This window comes from Rhea pennata, chromosome 3 (genome assembly GCF_028389875.1).
Source record: "Rhea pennata isolate bPtePen1 chromosome 3, bPtePen1.pri, whole genome shotgun sequence".
Lineage (NCBI taxonomy): Eukaryota > Metazoa > Chordata > Aves > Rheiformes > Rheidae > Rhea > Rhea pennata.
In genome coordinates, this window is record NC_084665.1 from 44,833,671 (window position 1) to 44,855,403 (window position 21,733).

At 38.9% G+C, this 21,733-nt stretch overlaps 1 protein-coding gene across 1 annotated transcript in view; it reads left to right on the forward strand.

The window, feature by feature from the left end:
• The first annotated feature begins 6,905 nt into the window (after positions 1 to 6,905).
• Positions 6,906 to 21,733, forward strand: part of ERO1B (endoplasmic reticulum oxidoreductase 1 beta) — a 40,188-nt gene continuing 25,360 nt past the window's right edge. The window contains exons 1-3 of the mRNA XM_062572171.1: positions 6,906 to 7,259; positions 11,638 to 11,757; positions 20,507 to 20,590. Of these exons, the coding sequence (XP_062428155.1) occupies positions 7,158 to 7,259; positions 11,638 to 11,757; positions 20,507 to 20,590 (306 nt within the window). The 5' untranslated portion in view covers positions 6,906 to 7,157. The remainder of the gene's footprint in view (positions 7,260 to 11,637; positions 11,758 to 20,506; positions 20,591 to 21,733) is intronic.

The following is a 21,733-nucleotide window of genomic DNA, read 5'->3' on the forward strand; positions in this document are numbered from 1 at the left end:
AGCTGAATTCTGCCCTGTTGCACGGGCACAGTTCTAGTTTAGCAGACTGATTTGCACTAGCGTATCTGAAAGCAGCCTTTGGCCCATGAGGTGTTAAAAACTGCGTGCTTTTGCATAGCTTATTTTCCATATCTCATGCATTTTACATATCTAAAAATCAATGATAAAGATTAAATTGCTCTTATCTTCAAAATTAGATCAAATACAGTGGCTCATTCTGTAATCTGACTTTTTCACTCACATCTAGAAATTTAGTGTTTAGTGTTTTTAGACAGCCTGATTTCTCCTGAGATAAATGGAGGATTTGCCAGAGTTACACACACACACACACACACACGCACACACACACACAGCTTAATCTCCACAGTACAGCTACCAGGTCACTAATATTTCTGTCACTCATAATGGATAAAAAAAAAACAAAGGAGAAGCATTTTTGTCAGGCACATAAATTTGATGCAGGATGTTCACGGTACAGGTCAACTCTAATAGCTTACACATTACCGTTGAAACTCATTCCCAGCAAATGGAGCCATTTCTTAGCTTAAAAGGGTAACCTTGAGTCTAATTAGAAATAAACTCACTAATTCCGTATGCTTCCCTGGAAGCACAGAGGCACTATGTTTTTGATGACGGATAATCAGGCTGAGATTCAGAGGGGGAAAAAAAATGTATTCCTACGAACACAGATCTGCACAAACGCTGGAGTAACAGCTGGAGCCTCTGCTATAAATGGTATGAACCATAAAGCCATGGTAGAGGTAAGAATTGTCTGGATTTCAAACTTGTCAGATTTATGCCTCCATAAAACAAATGCCATGTCTGGCCTGAGGACCTGCATGTAAACCTTGCCTCTGTGTAAACTAAGGTTTTAACCTCAGAGACGGATACAGTTAGTGACTACAAACACGTTGGATAACTATATGTATGATCTCTATAAAATGTATCCATTAAGATCCTTCAAAATATCCCTAGGGTATCGGTGCTGGTGGCTAAGGCAGGTTCGACCATCAATGTGGTGGCATTTACTCTTCCCATAATTTACATCCTAAAAATCTTCCTACATAAGGATTCAAAAATAATTTTGGTAAATAACAACAAAATGATTTTAGTAGAACAACGCTTGTGCCAGCAGCTGAAACTGGTTACTTCTGTTAAAAATCATTATTTTTAAATATGTATCTGTAAATCTCATCATTTTTTAAATTTTAAATAGATTTTAATTTTTTTAACACATTATTCATACAGTATCCTTTAAAATAATGGAATTTAATAACAAAGAGGTCTGTATTTTAGATAACATTACTGGCTCAAAACTTAGATTAGTCATCAAAATTTAACAGTTTATTGCTAGCACTTAATTGGAGGTTTCAGCAATTACATGTGAATCTCTCTAGTGTACTGTCAACAGTACAGATTAATTTGGCTTTTACATGCCTGTTCTTGTATCATACTTTAATGAGAAATACAGAAATCACTATTTGTTTCTTACTTAACTGACCAGTCAAGAAAAACAGCAATTATTCTGGCAAAACTAATTATAATTTTATCATAAAACTTAAACACCAGAATTAGATAAGTTTAAACAACGGAATTCTCTAAAACAGCCTGTTAACTCTCTAATCAAGTTTCTACACTTAAGTGCAATTTATATCTTATATTGCCACAACTCTGCAAGCAGCTAATTCAGTGTTAACTGATGATAACTTGAAGAGTTCAGGATTTTGTAGATTTACGCTTGAATCCAGACCGCATGCTTTCAAATAACGCTTTTAAAAATCAAGGAGGCACTTGCCTCTTCTTGCTCCTTCCCTGGCCCCATCCCGAAAAAACTACCCTTCAGCACAGAGACAGTTCCCAGAGAGTTACAAATTATCCGGTTAATCCATAGCCAGTTACTTCATTGTTTGAACTAGCAGTCGCCCCGCAGTCAGGAAGGGGCTTCCCGGAGTCTGAACAAAAGGCTGCAAATCAGAGCTTTTTTTTCGCCCACGGACAACAAAGTCCTTCCAGCAAAATATTGCTGCTAACTCTCTGCAGAGTGACATTAAATAATATTCTAACTGATCATCTAAGTCTTTTTCCCAGGGAAATAAAGGAGAAAAAACTGTTCCTGATCACAAATGCCACTTTGATTAAAACAACAGTCTTCCCCTTGCAGGCAGGGGTTGCTGATAATCATGGCAAATGAGAGCCTACCAGTGCCGCTAAAAACCTTGTTTTTGCTTCCTCATTCTTTTGGTATACAAATTTTAAACATCTTTATTTAAGCAAGTTCTTTCTTATTTGGGAAAATACTTCTCTGTTTCAACATCAGCTCTTGGTCACTCGTGTATTTCAGCAGAGTTAGAAGATATGTCCCTGTATTTTCTTTCTCAGGTATCCCTCTATAGCTTTCAACTCTTGGCAGCTTCAGTATGTTGCTAGACCAGTTCTTTAATATTCTGAGAATGTTTTGGGGTAGGAATAATTAACTAGCAGTTTAAAAAATAAATTACTTTCTTTGCTGATAATTATATTGGTTTGTTCTTTTACACCTTTACAGGAGTGTCACAGTTTCGACATTCATTTGACAGAAACAAAATTAAAAAAATCGGCAAATATAAGAAATGATACTAGACCATCCCATGGGAGCCTGTGGACAGTCTGTTTGTCTGAGGGGAAGGACTGCACGATCAGGGAACGCTCCCACCATCCCGGTGGCTGTGCTATAAGTGTCTAAATCAAACAAGAAGCTCCATGAGCCACAGAAACAATAACATTTTGCTTCATCCGGACTGGCATATTGAAACTGAGCCTAATACGGTTGGCTTCAGGCTGCAGTTCCTCCTTCTGCAGGAGCATTGGTGGGGTGTCCCTGGCTGGCTGCTTGTTTCCATGAAGTCTGCAAGAGTTTGGTTGAGACCTCTGCCTCACCGCGGAACTTGTTGGCAGATAAGCACAGGCACACAGAGTGCAATGAATAAATCCCGGATCTTCTGGAAACCAAACTATGTTGATCTGTACCTACCATATTCCAAAGTTTAACCGTAGAGTCATTTATTTGTTAATATCTCTTCTTCAAAAATCATAGGTGCTAAAGGGACAACAGTAAGACATCGGAGACTATTCTTCTTCTGTACTCTGGCATCAGAGTAGGAGCCGCAGTCATACACTGCACAGGCCAGTTTGTTAATATTCAACAGTAATTCATATATAAAATGTAGGAATCAGGAATTTAGATGTGTAACTAAAACTTGTAATTTTTCACCACCTACAATTTTTTTTAATGTATTCCCTCTTTGTACTTTGCTATTCTTTATTTTTACTGCATTCTATCTTTTTCTTCCTTGTTTTTATTTGTTGTGAAGATCTTACTGTATGCAATTTTCATATTATTTTTTTCCTTTTTTCATTGTAATGAATTAGACCTGTTGTCTTTCCATTTGCAGGCCACAGTTCTTTTTCACATGTCTGGTTGGCCAGACATCCAAAGTCTCTTTCAAAAGTATTTGTAACAGTTGCCTCAGTTTTGAAAGTATATTGTGGTTTTAAGTAGGTGTCAGTAGGTGAGAACACCACATTATGTGCAGCATGACTTGCAAGGAAACATAGTAACTTTTAATATGACTAATTGCATAGTGGAAAAAATAGACACATTTCTGGGTTTGCAAGCTTTTCAGTTTTAAGAGGCCTGGCAAACCACAGCACTCAGGTGCCCCAGAATTTGTCTAGTGTTTTTTTTTTTCCTTACATCAGGTGGTTTAGTAGAAGTTGTTACCTCAGCCTACAGCTCTGCCTTGCTACATCCTCAGATGCTACCGCAAGTTGTTCCACTGCTCAACAGACACTGCACTCCCACAGCTGCTGTTTGCCAGACTTGCAGAGGAATTTGTGATGTATTGATTCCTATGGTTTACTCTGCTAACTTTAGGAACAAGTCAGTCAAATGTTAATTTGGATAAATAAATAAAGGCAAAAGTTTCAAGGGCAAAAATTTTCCAGAAATCTACGTTCGAGATTACTGAAATCTAGTTCATGAACTTGGCAAAGCAGTTGTGATTTACCAAGCTTCCCCCAAAGTGAAATGTGAAGCCACTCATTTATGTTTTGCTTGACTGGTTGCTTAAATTCATCTGTAGTATTTTCTAAGATATATTTTTACACGTCTGCTGACCACTGATCTTGAATTCTACGTACCGCCAGAGTGCATGAGCTGGATTTTGGCAAATAAAAGCTGACTACGAGGCACTAATGGAGCTACTACAAGTAAAACAGCAAGACTTAGTAGTTTCAATTCCTGCTGTCCCCTCCCTGCAGATCAAGGGCAAGTTTGGCCAGGGGAATCCAAGTAATTGCAAGTCGATTTTCTATGTGGCTATCTGTCACTGTCTGTGCGCCCAGATTTCTGTCCGCTTTAGAGAATAGTGTTAGGATGGAGAAGAGGTGACTTTGACGTGGATTATTTAATGCTTGGTTTATTTACTAGTACAGAAGAATAGTTCCAGTTGCCCTGTCTTCAGGGCTTTCTTTACTTGCAAATGGAAAGAAAATGTCAGAGCCTGCAAATAAAACTGTCAAGATTTTTAATGACAATATATATTATGAAATCATACAAGAAAAGATATTTGTTCTTATGTTAGGCTACATGCATGTACATTGAAAAATTAAATATATAAGCCAGACTGCTTTCATGAATGTAGCATGCTGTAAAGTATTTGGACAGAAGATATGATTATTCCTTTACCGAGTAAAGACTTGTCCTCAGTCCCAGCTAGAATATTATAATATCATGGGAAATTTCCCTTAAAAAATGAGTTTAGTACTCCTAGCTTTCCAAATCTGTTGTTAGCATTTGTTTGCAATTGCAAGACTATTTCTTCTGCAAGGATTTCCTGAAACTGATTTCACAAAAACATTAAGATTTTTTTTTCCATTTTATACCATTGGCAAAATAGCATTCATAGATTAAAATCAACACTAAAATATAAAATAAGATGAAAGATATTGCAGAGTTTAAACACTGCTATGAGCAAAATTCAGGTCTGGTATAATGGATAATGCATATGTATACAGAGAATTAATTTCATTTTTTCCCTTTTAATTCATTATACATTTCTATAGCTACATCCTCACTCTGCTGCCACTATAGTCAAAAACTAAACTGTCATTGATTTTCAGCTCAAGCAGGCTTAGACTCTGTCTGAGGTAAAAAGTAATCTCTATAATTAACACAAAATGTTCTGAATTGACAGCTGTGATAACTTTATGACTTGGGAAATATGATGGTTTACATCTAATTTGCATGAACTAAACGTGGTCTTCTATACAGTACAAATGTGTGGCAGTGCTTGTTATAGTTAAGTTTATATATAAATACGTATGTATGAATGTATGTGTGTATATAATCATTACTGTAATTGTTCCAGAATCAAAGCTATACAATTATATTAAATACAGTGAACTCATCTGACTCTGCCAACAGAAATGGTAATTTTGTGACAAGTACAAGCCACTCACAATAAAGTATGGAGTGATGACAGTGAAAGCCAGCCATGGCAATGTAAATGTTAGTATGGTGTGCCATTTCTTATTTCTTCTCAGTTCTGTAGTGAAGGTATTGGTCTCCTGAAGCTGCAAGTATGAACAGATTCTGATTTAATCCTTGTTTCCAAATTATATGTCTGCTGCTTGTACTCTGGAGAGGAAAGGAAGAAGCATTATATGTTTTTTCTCTCTCTCTATAAAGCTACTTCCTACTCAATTTCATGGACTCTATAACTCACAGCTTTCAAATCTTCATCTTTTCAAGCCAGTTTCAGTAATGCAAAAACTTGTGACATACTGACACATAGGGATGAAGAAAATGTAAAACTAATTTTAATTAGTTTGGAAGAAAACAAAAAGACCAATCTAAAATATTTTAAGCTATCAGAAATAGCTGCCCTGAGTGTAAAGCTTGGATGGGGATGGGGAACCTGCAGAAGGAGGTGGAGGAATGGGACTACCTCTTTCTTTTCTACAGTAACTCAGTATTTCATTAGCCTAGCTAACGTGCAAACACTTTCTTCTTGTCTGTAGGCTTCAATTTGCCTGTATCTATACTGAAAAAAATAAAGGGTTTACAACTGAAAAAGATTAAAAGCCAGTGGATGGAGAGAGTCTATAGTTTTCAGCCTCGATCTCAAAGGGAGCAGATAAAAAGAAAATCAGACAAGGCTGAAACATATTCCCTATCTTCATGTTTGTCCTGCAGTTAAAAAAAATGAGTTGCCATCCCTATAAATGACTTAAAATAAGAACTTTTTATGTTGAAAGAAATGGGCTTTTTAACCAGAAAAAAAAAGAAATAAAGAAAGAAGTAAAGAAAGAAAAAGCCACTTTCAAACACTGGACGCGATCAGTGCCTCTGAGGCGCTTTGCAGATGCGGGACACGACGTCCCCACCTCGGCTCCTCACGCCCGCGCATTTGAACTTCCCGGCGCGGCGGCGGCTCCCTCCCGCCCAGCGGCACCGCCCCTGGGTCGCGCAATCACGTAGCACACGGCTCGGGCGGCGCGGCGCGGCCCTTCACCGACCACACGGGTGACACCCGCTGGCGGTCTGCGCCTCCCGCCGCCGCCGCCGCCGCCGCCGCCGCCGCCGCCGCCGCCGCCGCCCCCCCCGCCTCGCTCGCAGCTCCCCTCAGGGCACGGCGCGCGCGCGCGCGCGCGCGGGCAATGCCCCGGCCCGCCCCGTCGCCGCGCGCGCGGCAGCCGTTCACTCGCTGCTTGTTTTGGAGGCGCGCGTGGTCCTCTCTGATTGGGCGCCGTGCCCGCCCCTCCCCCGCCCCGCCCCGCCCTCCCTGCCGCGGCGGCGGGTTGGGCGCGCGCGGACTACAGTTCCCAGGATGCCGCGCGGCGGGCGGGCCGTTGGGCGGCCGTTGGGGGCGGTGGCGGTTGCTGGGCGAGGGGACGGCGCTGGCTCGTCGGTGCCGCGGCGGCCGCGCGCGCGGGGAGGTTGAGGTGAGCGCGGCGCCCCCGCCCGACGGCTCCCGTCGTGGGCAGGAGCCGCTGCCACCGTCGCCAGCCCTGGCCTCGCCTCGCCTCGCCTCGCCTGTGTGCTTCCTGCGGCGGCGGCTGCGCAGCGGGGCGAGGGCCTCCCCCCCGCGTCCGCCGCCTGCTGCGGCGGGAGCAGTATGAGCGGCAGCGGCGGCGCCGCCCGGAGCGCAGCGGCGAGGGCACGGCTGGCAGCGCGGCTGCTGGCCGCGCTGAGCTGCGTCCTGACGGCGGAGGCCCAGGTGGGAGCCGAGGGCGGGCAGGAGGAGGATGTGCGGGGTCCCCTCGTGGGGGCGCGGGGGGCAGTGTGGCCGTGCAGCAGTGCCCTGCCTCAGCGGCGCGGAGGGTTGCGGGCCCCTGCCTGCGGGGAAGGAGGGCTGAGGTGTGTCGTGCCCCCCCCCCCCCCCCCAGCTCTTGGGCTGGAGAAGGCGGCGAGGGCGCTTGGGAAGCGCATCTCCAGGCGGTGTCTTGTGCCTCCAGCCGGGAGCAGGCGGCCCCGGCTCCTGCCCGCTGCCGCGCGGTTGCTGCTCGCCGAGGCCGGGGCTGAGCTTGCCCTGCGCTGCAGGGTGTCCGAGTGCCTCCGGTCTGCGGGGTGCGAGGCGCCGCGGTGTGGGGAGAGGGAGCGCTGGAGAAGCTGCTCCGTGTGGGAGCGGCTGATGGCACGTTATATAACGGTTCCGTTGGGCGGAGGAGCTGCTAGATGCAGGTAACCGTGCTTGCTGCCTGGGGGGTGCTGTGTTCAGGAGCTCCGGGGCGGATCACGTCGTTGGCCTTTACGCAGAAACTTCGGTGCACGTAGAAAGTAGGTGGCCGTATGTTGTCGTGCTAATACCTGTGCCCGGGCTTGGCCGCTGAGTGCTGTCTATGTTTGGGTCGCGTTTGTGTACCTGTGGGACAGCGAAGGACAGGAAAGGTCTTTCTTTCTATAAGTTGTCCGTATGGCTTCAGAAGGACAAGCCTCTGTAGGAGAGAGCCTGGTATGCATGAGCAGTGCATCCGTGTAATAATAAGAGCTGGTGTCAAGTAGGGAAGGATTTTAGCTGGCCCAAAGACATTAGAGTGAGTCCATATGAAAATATGGAGTAATGCCCACGTGGTGCAAAGGGTGTCTTGTTTCCGATTATTTTTCTATCTTTTTAATATTTCTGTTTTGTATAATAACCTGCCATATTGTAAGTGACCATCCAATGCAATGTGTAGCTTAGCATAGATGGCTCTTATTACAGTATTGTTGGTTTTTTGCCATAACTTGATATTTTCTTTCTTTTCTATTTTTTTTTAAAAAAAAAGCTTGAAAGCCTTTTTTTTTTTAGTAGCTATATTATTATAACACGCAGTTCTTCCTTTGGCTTTCTTTATGGAGTCATCAGCAACCTGTCGGGGTTTTCTTAGGAGTACTGAGAGACAGAGATATGTTGTTGCTCTTTCATAAAACTAATACTGTATTTAGTGTTTAAACCGCAGTTTGGTTTGTACAGAGAGAAAATAAGCTAGCCATTAGTTCTCAGTGTAGCACAGAGAAGTAGTACCTATTTCTTTTCTCTTATTCTGCAGCTATTGCAATTTAAAACATGGAAGAACAAAGCAAGGTGTCCCAGGTGCTCTTCTAATGAGGATGTGTTGAAGCAAAGTGCTTCAACAACCTGACAACACTAATAAGGTTGTTGATATAAATATTTTGCTTGTTAGTGTATACATTTATGTAGGCTTTTGTTAAAGTACTGTGTGCATTTCTCTTTCTAGATTTTGTAAGGAGAAATTGATGCAGGTTGGATATTGATCTTTTATTATAAAAGGTTGATTTAACTTGGAGAAGATAAGTTCTTATTTTGATGTCTATACTTTTCATGGAGGATCGTATAGCTGGTAAAAAGGAAACCGTTTGCTATATCTGTATCTTGCTGTCATTCAGCAAGTCAGAGCGCTGAAGATTACAAAAACAGTAAAATAGCTCTAACTGGGGCACTTGACCCCTGTGCTCCTGTATATAGTGAACTGACTCCTCTGTTGTTTAGAATTGGCGTATTCATGTGTGTTGTCAAAACATTTTATGTATTGTGCTTTGGTACAGAAATGATTTTGTTTTTCTATACCACACTTTCAAAGGAAATATTGTTTCTCCTATTGTGTGTACACAAGGAGCTAACTCCTCCAATTTTGAAATGTTGTGAGAAACTAAGAACTTATTACTCTAAAATAAATTTTCTCATTAGAATTTCTTACACCTTCTCGTTTTGGCAGAGGTTTTATCTCTGGCTCTTTATAATCTTCTGTATAAGCTGTAGTGCATTTTGAAAGATTTTCATAGAATCAAAATTTTATGAGAAACATCTAGATTACTGACACTGTTTATAAACAGTGTCAAATCTTGTAGTAGTTATAACTACTACATGTTTATTTGGAAGGTTTTCCCCTGAAAATCCCATTTCAGTTTCACATGGATAGTGTAAAAATGTTTTTGAAAGCAGTGAATAGCTTCATGAGATGATCATAAAAATAATTTCCTACTTTTTGTATTCTGAGTCCAAATTTTTGCTACTCTCCTTTGAGCGTAATGAATTCTTATCTTCACATACAGTTTATGCAGTTTAATATTTGAGCAATTTGTTCATAGTTATCTTTTTTGTAATTTTTATTAGAATGAAAAGGATTTTTTTGTGTGGTGTTACATGTAAAGATGACAAAATGAATTTTGCCTAATTGTAAAGAAAACTTATTTGATAAGAAAATTTGAGCTTTTTAAATGAAGCCTTCCTAGATTAAAATGCCTGGGGATTTTATTTCTGGAAGTATCAAAAATTTGAATTTTTGTCTTCTGACTTTGAAGTTGGCATTTCTGTAGATTGTGAGCTTTCTTGGCTTTTGTGAAAAGCCTTTAAATGAGCAGTCACCTTCCTAGATGTTTGTCCAGCTTTGAAGTTGAACAGCATTAATGATGGTAAATGTAACAGCATGGAACAGTTTGGGTAAAGTTACTTTTCTTAAATGAGTTTCGCTTCATTGCCATGCCTGATACTTAATCTACAGATCTGTGACATCCTGTTTAGTCTCCAAGGAAAGGCAAGATTTTTATAAAAGCTGATTTATTTATTTATTTATTTATTTATTTATTTTTTACTAAAAATGTTTTATCGCCAAACCCTCACATCTCAATTCTCTCAGGGGAAAACTATTAAAAATAAACAAACAACCCCCCCAAAAAGAAAGAAACAAACAAAAACACTTTTCAGGTTTCGTTTATGCTTCATAACAGAGCAGAAGCCTACAATTCAGTTTCTAGTGATGTTTTTATATCAAGCTCGACAGTTTTGGTTATATAAGGGTATCTGTGCTATAAAGTAATTGAGTGTTTTATCATGCATAAAACAGATGATTTCATAATCTCATCTAGCTTTAAAATCTATGGAAAAACAAACATGAAATATATTATCCTTTCACACAACTTTTTAATAGTTAGAAATCTTCTAACCCATTCAAGATATAAAATTTACAGACCTCTCTTTTTAAATGCTTTCTAGGTCACCATGTATGTTGATGAATTGTTTGTCTTGCTAAAGAATAGCCATAGTTAGCAGCAGCATTGGATTCCATTTCTCTTGGATATGGGCTAAAGTATTAACATGTATTTAAAGTTATAATTTAAAGGGATTTAAAACTTATTTATATTTGTTTAGGAAGCTGTTCTTATGAGATTTAATGAAATTTATCATATGAATGTTTATAGTGTCACACTGTGTTTCAGTTTTTCCAATGGATACTATTAAATTACTGTTCAAGCCGATGTAAGTTGGGCCTGCCCTCTGTACTTACTTGTACAGTCCTCTTTCTTCTCTTGTGCTGGCAGCAGCTCTCCTGCACGTGGTTTGGTAGCCATGGTGTTTTGGTAGCCATGGTCTTACGCTGGTGTAGTGCTTTGAACTAGCATGCTTTGCTGGTACAAGAAAAGGGATGGAGCCTTGGAAGCTTAGATGTAGTTTAGCAGCACTTTAAATAGACCTACAGCCTTACAATATAGGTGCCTGCACCTGATTTTCTAATATTTGTTGATAGAGTTTAACTGTGAAGTTATTAATTTGTTGGGTAGAAAAATATGGATTCCTTTTTTCCCATGCCTCTAAAGAAACTAGTTGGACTTCTCTTAAACTTTGAGAAGGAATAGGAGACTAGGATAACAATACATGATTGTGCTTCTTCAGGGAACTTGGCTATTAAGCCAATGAACATTTGGTAGGAGTGTACTTGGTACACAGCTCTCTGATGTGCTAATTTAATGTATTGATAGTTTGGGGAATCTTGCATTCTGCATTTTTCAGATTCTCTATATTGGATCTGCCAAAGAACAAATTTTAGGGCAGAAATTGTTGATCTGAGTGACACTGATTCAGTATTGCACTGGGAGGTGGGCTTAAGCTCAAGAAGGTGCAAAAATCTTTTATTTTTAAATTCTGAATGTATAAAGTATCGTGTTAGAGTATTTTAATGAGAAATAACTTATTTGCTATGGGATTGCATTTCATTAGTATTTCTTTTGACTATTTTTTTCTTCTTTAGAGGATTTTTGAGGTTAACATTGAATTTCTCAATTAAAAAAAGAATAAATCTGATGTATTTTTCTAATAGCTCACAGGAGTCCTAGATGACTGCTTATGTGACATAGAGAGTATCGATGACTTCAATACTTTCAAGATCTTCCCGAAAATACAGAAACTGCAAGAGCGTGATTACTTCAGATATTACAAGGTACAATTAGAATGGTATTGTCCTGTATAATTTAAATAAAATCCAGAAAATGTAGGGAGGATTACAGATCAAATCAACTTGACTTGCATTAAGTTCTCTTTTAGAAGCTCACAGCTGTCTAGAATCATAGAATCAGTAAGGTTGGAAGGGACCTCTGGAGATCAGCTAGTCCAACCTCCCTGCTCAAGCAGGGTCACCTAGAGTGTGTTAGAAAGTGTTGCATCCAGGCGGGCCTTGAATCTCTGCAGAGAAGGAGACTCCACAACCTCCCTAGGCAACCTGGTCCAGTGCTCCATCACTCTCACAGTGAAGAAATTCCCCCTCACGTTCAGGTGGAACTTCCTGTGCTTCAATTTCTGCCCATTGCCTCTTGTCCTGTCACACAGGGCTACTGAAAAATTTGTCCCCATCCCCTTGACACCCTCCCTTCAGGTACTTGTACACATTGATAAGATCCCTCCTCAGTCTTCTCTTCCCCAGGCTGAAGAGGCCCAGCTCTCGCAACCATTCCTCTTGGGGCAGATGCTCCAGCCCTCTGATCATGTTTATAGCCCTGCGCTGAACTCTCTCCAGTAGCTCCATGTCTCTCTTGTAGTGGGGAGCCCAGAACTGGACACAGTACTTGAGATGAGGCCACCCCAGGGCTGAGGAGAGGGACAGGATCACCTCCCTCAACCTGCTGGGAACACTCTTCCTAATGCACCCCAGGAGACCGTTGGCCTTCCTGGCCACAAGGGCACATAGCTGGCTCATGGTCAACTTGTCATCCACCAGCACTCCCAGGTCCTTCTCTGCAGAGCCTCTCCAGCAGGTCAGCCCCCAGCTTGTACTGGTGCCTAGGGTTATTTCTCCCTGGGTGCAGGACCCTGCACTTGCCCTTGTTGAACCTCATGAGGGTCCTCTCCGCCCAACTCTCCAGCCTGTCCAGGTCTCTCTGAATGGCAGCACAGCCCTCAGCTGTATCAGCCACTCCTCCCAGCTTAATACCATCAGCAAACTTGCTGCGGAGGCACTCCGTCCTCTCATCCAGGTCATTGATGAAGAAGTTGAACAAGATGGGACCCAGTCCTGAGCCCTGGGGGACGCCACTAGTCACAGGCCTCCAACTAGACTCCACACCACTGACAACGACCCTCTGAGCTCTGCCTTTCAGCCAGTTCTCAATCCACCTCACTGTCCACTCGTCTAACCCACACTTGCTGAGCTTCTCTAGGAGGATGTTATGGGAGACAGTGTCCAAAGCCTTGCTGAAGTCAAGGTACACAACGCCACTGCTCTCCCCTCATCTACCCAGCCAGTCATTCCATCCTAGAAGGCCATCAGGTTGGTTAAGCGGGATTTCCCCTTGGTGAATCCATGCTGGCTACTCCTGGTCACCTTCTTTTCCTCCACATGTCTGGAGATGACATCCAGAATGAGCTGTTCCATCACCTTTTTAGGAAAGGTTCTAATTTGGTCATAATTGATTTTTCAGTCCCTGACAGTTATGCTGGTCATAAATCCTGTATTTGTTAATCCTGTGGCCAGTGACAGTAAATCATGACTATTCTAATTCACCTGAGAAGTGGTAATTTTAAAGGTAGTGTCTTTGTACTGTTGCATCTGGGAAAAGGCTGTATTAGACACTTTCATACTATGCAGCATTTGTCTTCTAACTATGTGCATAATTTGATATTTGAAACATTACAATTATTTTCTTACCAGTTGCTGTCTTTGTTCTGGTTTTAGTCTTTGGTCTATAGAGAATCTTTATTCCTTTGGAAAAAATAAGTATAAATATTAATGTTCAAATAGTATATACTATTATTCTCTAATGATTTGAAACATTGTTTCTTCTCTGTATTAGAATTTGATGAGCAAAATAGGACATTGGAGCTTGGCACTTCTATTCTTTTTTTGGATATGCTTGACAGGAAATAGAGGTTGCGTTTTTGACCGAGCTACTATGGGAAAGAGGATGTTCCATTCTTGGGCGGACCATCCTGCCACTTCGCTACTTTTACTTCTTGGACTTGTCTATCTGTGCAGTAGGCCAGTGCTACTTATTAACCTGGTAGAAAACTATTTTTTTTGCAGGATGTAACAAATTATCTTGCTGAATTGGAATTGGGCAAGTATTGGAATTTATGGAAGATGGGGTTACGTATGAGAGGAACGAGAGAAGATGACTGCTAGAATCTTCACTTTCTAATATGAACAAGCAGTAACATGTAACTTCACCCTGCATCTCCTCCTGCTACATGATACAGATCTAACTTCAGTGTTCAGGAGGAACAAGATACATGTAACTTCAGTGAAAACATATGGTAGTGATATGTGATAATTAGTGTTAATTAGATTCTCCAGAGGCACCAAGATGATGCAAAACAAAGTATTTGAGGAAGGGGAGTAACAAGTTTACAAGATTTATACAAAGTATATAACAGAAATTTTATCTTCAAATTTAGGGGAAGATAAAATTTTCTTTTCAAAAGCTTGTATTCCTGCAGTTCTGCAGATCCTACTTTAATAGTGTCTGTAGTATAATTCTACCTCATCTTTCGTAGCTTTTGTCTCACCAACAGTACTATTTGTACACTCAAGTATGTAGGCATTCATACTTTGAATTTGCCTGCATTGCAGAGAGCATAGGTTAACACCTGAGCAATATTTTTATTCAGGTTGGAGTCCGTCCATATTACTGATAGTCCCTCGGTGGGTAGGTGTGTTTTTCCAGTTGGCATAGAACTGAGAAAACAATGTAGTGTTTCAACATACAGAGCTGGGAGGAGAGCCAGGCATTAAGCTTTTTTTTTTTTTGCATTACTGACCTTTATAATTGATGTGCAACTACAAGTGCTGTTGTACAGTCCTCCGTATCCCCACGCAGTAATTGTGTATTTTCAAATGTGGCAGGGAAGAATGTGTTGAACAAGCAAACTGAGAGTTTGATATCTCTGCACAAAATCATGGAAGCACACATAGCTGTGTAAAGATAGGGGAAGTATATTAATTTTGAGGGTGAAAACACTCATACTCTGAAGTAAGTTAACTTGCAGCCTGAATTTGGATCATCAACTCAAGTTGCATCAGTTGCACCACGCCCATTGGTTTACTAGTTCAACAACTATAGAAGAACTCAAACTTTTATCTGTAGAACTTAATGGACTGGCTAGTTTTTGTTTAAAGTGGTGCTTAATTTGTGCTAGATGATTTCTAAATAGGTAGTGGTACAGGTTTCTCAGTGAAATAATGTTTTTGTCTAAGTGTAGTTGTATACTGTGTTTATGCAAAATACAAAATACGGAAGCCTAATGATAAGGGGTCTAACGCTTGTTCTTTGACAATCATGAATAATACTGAGAACAATAAAGTCTGATACTTCGTTCTATGAAGAAAATAAAGGATGTTTTGTGTAATCAGTGCATAGTTGGTATTGATTAAAGCACCTGTACTGTACAGCCTCATTTTGTCTTGCAAACTCATGTGCTGGATTTTAGTGCTGTTGACTAGTTATGGGAATAATAGATTTTCAGATGTTTTCCTGGATTAATTTATAGTTTAAACAGCAATATTCTTTCATATGAAAGTATTCCTCTGTATAAGAAGGAAGATTCCCTGGTTACTTGACCCTTATATTCTAAATTATGTCAGTATATTCTAAAGTGTGTCAGTATTTATATCATTAGGACTTGATTTTTAAAGACGATAATAGTCTTAACTATGGTAGCTGGTCATCTTTTTTGTCTAGAAATTGATGTGGGAGGGCATGTCTTTGTATAGTTCTGAGCTCTTATTGTGGTAGTGGTAGTAATGCATAATGTAGCAGTTTTCTGAGCCTTATTAAAAAAAAAAAAAAAAAAAAGAAAGAAAGAAAGAAAAGAAAAATTCTGAAGCTTTGCATGTTTTTTCCATGGATGGTGTTTCTAGAATTAATAGTGGAAATGAAGGGTAGGGAGGAAAGTAGCGTAAAATCTTGTCTTTTAAAGGATCTGTGCTAGCATGGCTTGTACTGTAACTAGAAGATAGTTGTCATTTCTAAGAAGTTAGTTTCTTTTTTGGTTGGCTTTTTGGTTTTTTTTTTTTCACTGAAGAGTGACTTTAACACTGAAAAGCTGGATTTATGTTTCCTGATCATACTAAGTGCATCAAAATGGAAACCTGTAAGGGGATCTGTTTTTCAAAATGTTAGCTATGGACAGTAGTTCAACTCCATTGCTTTCCTGCTAATGTAACAGTTAACTGTATGTGTGTTTTGAAAGTACAGAATGAAGAATACTTGCTGAAAGGTTTGAGGAATTAATTCAGTGTAATGAGTAGTCAAGCAAGTCAAATTTTAGTTTTAATCCTCTCTCCTGCTTCTTTTGAGTAATCTTGATCCATAAAATTTCACAAAATTAATTTCTAACATCAGGGCAGGAGAATCCTATGTATTTTTTTAACTCTACTGCCTACTGGTATGCTAAATACCTCCTACTCGTTAAAAAAAAACCTAGGACCTCGTTCTGTATTGTAAAGTCATAAGTAGAACGGAGAAATTTAGTTGCCTTAAAACATGGGGTAGGTGATGGCAGCTCTTTAGAGGTATTCATAGAATATCTGAAGAAGTTTGTTTTTTTTTTTTTTTTTTTTTTTTTTAATGTTTGTTTGTTTCGGGTTGGTAAGTAGTGCCACAAAAAAAAAAAAAAAAAAAAGTCCTTCAAGCTGGAAAGATTGTTTCTTTTTCTGGCACATAGTTTTGATTTTCTTTTGCTGCCAAAACAGAAAATGAACTGGAGGGAGAATAAAATGTGACTGTAATGCTTCTCGGGTTCTTCATATTGTGTCTGCTTTGTATGAGATGCATTTTGGTACATTACACAGCATGAACTAAGCATAAGGAGAAATGTTGGAAAAATTCTTTTGATTCTTTTTTTAACTGCTGAGGCTGTGCTTTGAGAATTCAGTGAATTTAGCCATTGGGCTTCTAATAGAGAATGGAAAAAGGGGGGAGGGAGGAAGAGGCCACTTAAAGCAAAACACTGATCCAATATAAATGTACTCTGCCAGTAAAACATGTTCAAAGCACACTGATGGATTAAAGTCTGTTAGATCAGTGTTTGTCTTTCCATTTCTCACAGTCATACAAGCCTAATATTATGTTCTGCAGATTAGACACACAGATGCAGATGTACACCTGCATCTGCTCTAGATCATATGTGGGTAATGTTTGCTTGGCAATCTGTGTCCGAACAAAATGAATAACTACAAAGCACATCTTGAAGTTCTGATGTAGAGGACCTGGCTGCTGTAACTCTACAGGTTTAGCAGGTACTATAACTGCTTCTTGAACTGAAACAGTTCTGACCTGTATTGGTTTATGACTTTTTTTTTTCTTTTTTTTTTTAAGCAGGTGATCTGACTTCATTTTTTTTTCTATTTCATTTTAGGGGGAAAATCAAGTTATACAAAAGGAATATTACAGAAAACTGGAGTTCAAGCTTTGATTCTTAAGCCCTTTCTGTTACTGACAATCTGTATATGAAAGATTGGTACTATGAAGTATAGCCTTTCTATTTTAAGGCCTTTCAAAAGATAATTTGAAGTGCTTTGAGAGTTTTTTGTTTGAATAAAGGAGAATTACTGAATAATAAAGATCATAGAGTCACAGGATAATTGGTGTGTTGGAAGGGACATCTTGAGATCAACTAGTCCAATCCCTCTGCTCGAAACAGAGTCAGCTAGAGCAGGTTGTCCAGGATGTTATCAAGTTGGGTTTTGAATATCTCCAATATCTCCAAGGATGGAGACTGAACAAGATGTTGGACAGTTTCTGTGAATGAAAGGTAGGAAAAACTAACATCTAGAGCCATGCCTCTTTGAAAGAAGAAAAGAGGAAAATTCTTTCTAGTAAGATTTATCTTTTTTTTTTTTTTTTTTTGTAGCTTGGATAGCTTGGAGCAAGAACAAAATAAATGTTGCACTTGATACTTCTGAAATATTTTCTGTTTTAGTGATTTTTCAAAGCAAGTCTAGGATTTCTGTAATATGTTCTGACTCTGAATGAAGCAGTTATGAATTCTTGTTCTACTTACTCGATTATGAGTATAATACTTGGTGGTCTTGCTGCACTCATAAGTTGTCTAGCAGTTGGGTAGTGAGAGAGGGATCTTGGTAATAAACTTTTAAAAGTGAGGTTTCTCAAACTTCCATGTTTTCAGGGTCCATATCTTCTATAGAGGAAAAGTATGTCTGAAAGTATACAGTAAGACTTGCATTGTATTCTTAGGATTGTAATTTTCTGATGAGTACAGTAAAATAGAATTAGGAGTGTATTTGAGAGAGTTGTCACCTGTAAACGATTAGCTCTAAGCTCAGTTTGTCAACAGTTGTCTTTATGTATGACAGAAAGAGCTGTAGCATGTTGATTAGACTTTTTATTTTCAGTAATACTGAAGTATAAAGTATGCCTGTTGAAATAAGTTAGGATTTAACTTCAGTGCAGTATTCTTGAGTCTCAAATGTTCTCTTGCATGGTCACTATTATCTGAGATGGCTTTCCTATATTGATATTTTAAAGAATTTTTTTTCTTCACGCAGTTGCTGGTGAAGCTGCTCTAAGTAATTCCCCTATGGATTGATTCATTGTCAGTACAATCTACTAACTTACAGTAATTGTGAAATTTTAGATTATCTAGTAGAGAAGAGTTAGCTCTAAAAAGTAATTTCCTTGGGTGTAAACTTCAAGTACTGCTTTTCTTTCAAGTTTCTGTGATATAGTATAGTCTTATGTAATTACAGGAACTCAACTGAACTAGTCTCAATTTTGTTTATTCATTTTTTTCAGCAGTAAAGATTTAAAAAAATAAAATGATTCCATTTGAAAATTATTTGAGGCCTAGCAAACCTTTAATTCCGTTGCCTATTACAAAGCATTTTTATAAATTGCTGCTAAAATGTTAGCTTGTGTTGTAAAAGATTTGTGATTAAAAAAAAAAAAAACTTTTTTTCTTTAATGGAACAGTTATTCAAGCATTCTCAGTGGTTTCAGTTTTTCTCCAAATTAAAAGGCTGAGTAGTATGTTTCTTTTATCATAGCAGGAATCCTGCAGGCACTCCATGCAGAGGATCCAAGCTGATCAGGGCATGGGATTTGGAGTTCAGCTGTCAGTTCTGTGCACAAGGTGCTGCTCTGGCACTAGTGCGCTCAATGTTTAAGCTTTGTTTCCTGTTTGTTTTTTCTCCATATGTAAAACAGATAGTATAGAATCATATGTAAAAGGCACATACTAGAAAAATGTTCCTACGTATGAGAAGAGAAAACACATTTTTCTGAAGACTAAATTGATGGGGGAGTCACTCAGATGCTTTCAACAAATTAGCTTTAGCAAGAATACCATTTGTGTAGTGTGGGGCTCTATGAATATGCTGTACAACTTAAGTGGTTTTTTTTCTCCTAAATTAGTGTACGGATTAGTTTTATGATTTAAGATTTATAGACTTAAATTATTTTTTATGATTGCATTTGTGATTTAAATTCTTGTATTGAAATGACTCTAGAGCCAAGTGCCATCTTTGGTAATAGGCTTAATTTTACAGTGCATTTTGTAGAAATTGTTGACTTTGACTGCAGGATCAAATCCTGTATCTGCAACAGTTTCAAATATGAAGAGATACTTAATCAAAACATTCAGGATGTAAGTTGTTAGATATAAATAGTAACTTCAGTTGAATGTCTTCATGAATAGTATTTATCAACTGAAGGAAACACCTACGAGATGTGCTAAAGGAAAACAAAATCAAAGAGTAGCAATAACTTTACCATTACTCTGGAAGTTGCCAAACTGATGTATGTATAGTTCTAAACCAGAAAATGGTGATAACTACTAGGGATAAATGCTTTGTTTCATTTATAATTTTAAGTTTCAAAGATGGTGTACTTCCAAAGTGTTTCTGTAAGGTTTTGCAGGAAAACCTTTAGTCTTTGTTTTAAGAGTGAAAAGGTCACGGTAATTTTTCATCACTAATCATTGTTAGTATGTATAAGACTAATGCAATGGAAAAGTGTATTTTTATTCTTCACTCACTTAAAAAAAATCAAATGAAATGTAGTGAAACAGTGTTCAACTCTCTTGCCAAGTAGTAGATGCTAATACATGTAGTACTCTCTGCCTGTATTGTGCCATTTGCTGACAAATAGGAGCGTTGACCAGAAAGTATCTGGTTTGCTGTAATATTTCTGAAGTGGTTTCCTCTTCATTATTTGTATTTGTACTATGTCAGCTCTCTAATTTAAGACAGTTTATTTTGATATTCGTTCTTCCTTGAACCACTATAAAGTGTACTAATGATCAGCCTGTTTTTATTGCTTGAAATCTGAAGTTATCCATGCACTTATTTAAATCAGTGAACTTCTGCACTAGTGTCTTCCGTCTAATGTATTTCCTTGACAAATGCAACTGATTTTAAGTAAGACCATTTTATAGCTGCATATATCTGATTCAGTGTTCGTCCTTACAGTTTAGTTACTGCTTTGAACAGTTATATTAATGGTGAGAGATTTAATTTGTGCCTTAAGAGACCATGTATTTGTTTCCTATAGAGACCATTATCACAATTACACTGCGATAAGCATCAGCTGACACGATCTATGGGAGAATGCTTTAAAAAAACTTTAAAAGTATTAGATTTAACTTTTTCATCATATTTTCTCCTTTAATTTGAAAGGATTTCTTGGTATTGAGAATTCTGTTTTAAAGTTAGTATTAATTGTAAGTTTTTGTATCTCTAGGTCAATCTAAAGAGACCGTGCCCATTCTGGGCTGATGATGGCCACTGCTCTATCAAAGATTGTCATGTAGAGCCTTGTCCAGAGGTATGGATCAAATAATATAAACTATAAAAAAGTTGTTAGGCCAAACAGTTTGCTAATTTACAGTGCATGATACTATATACTATACTACTCCATAGTAGTAAACTTCAAAAGCTTTGGAATATGAGACTTCATGAATGTGGTTCCATTATTTCCTCTCCTTTAGAAGAAGTCTGCTCCTTTGCAGTCATGCTGTGTAATTTCCTTAAGGAAATGGTTATGCTGAGCGCAAGTCAAATGCTGTAACAGTTGTTAGTGCATCAGCAAATGTATTGCCATCTATGGTTAGCTTTAATCAGCTCTTTCATAATCGAGAACACTCTACACAAAATGTCTGCTGCTGCTATTTTCGTTCTTTCCAAATAAACATAGCTATAAAATACATAACTTTCTTCTGGAAAAGAACAAGTGACTTCTAGAAGTAGTCATTCTCATCTCAGTTTCTAAGATCTAGAGACTGAGATAGGTCCTTGCCTGTCCAAAGTCAGAGCAAGGTATTTGTAGCCAAGCGCTTCTTGATTTCTGGGATAGTCTTCTATCCAGTGACCTATAGCATGTACTTAACAGGCATTAATGCAAAGTGATAGATGGTGGAATTGTCTGATTTTATGAGCTGCAAAGCACTGTTGAGTCTATAAGAGAAATTTTAATCGCTTAACAGCAGAATGTTTTAACTACAGATTTGACCAGAAAGGAGGGTAAATAATTCAGTACATAACTGATGGGAAAAAGTTGTATGGTACTTGGGAAGTACTAACTTCCATTCACTTAAAGTTTTTCTGTATTTGTAAAGAATCAATTTTATCAGTGGGAAAAAGTTCCTACTCTTTGTTATGTAGAGCTAAGCACGTTTCACCAGAAATAGTGTGTATAAATTTTGGGGTTTGGGACATGATTATGTTAACAGTGCAGTTACACTGTATTAACAGGTAGCAGTACACTAGTTCACACAGCTGTATGATTTAACAATGAGAGAGAAAAATTTCAAGGTAAAGTTTAGAATTTTTTTATTCGAAAAGTTGAATAGTGGAAAGTAAACCTAACTGTTTACAACTTTCGTGTCTAGTATTAAAAAGATGTCCTGTCCATTGCCAGGCTTAGCAAAAGTCAATCTAAGAGTAAACCCAAGGGTTTTAAAGAAATTTC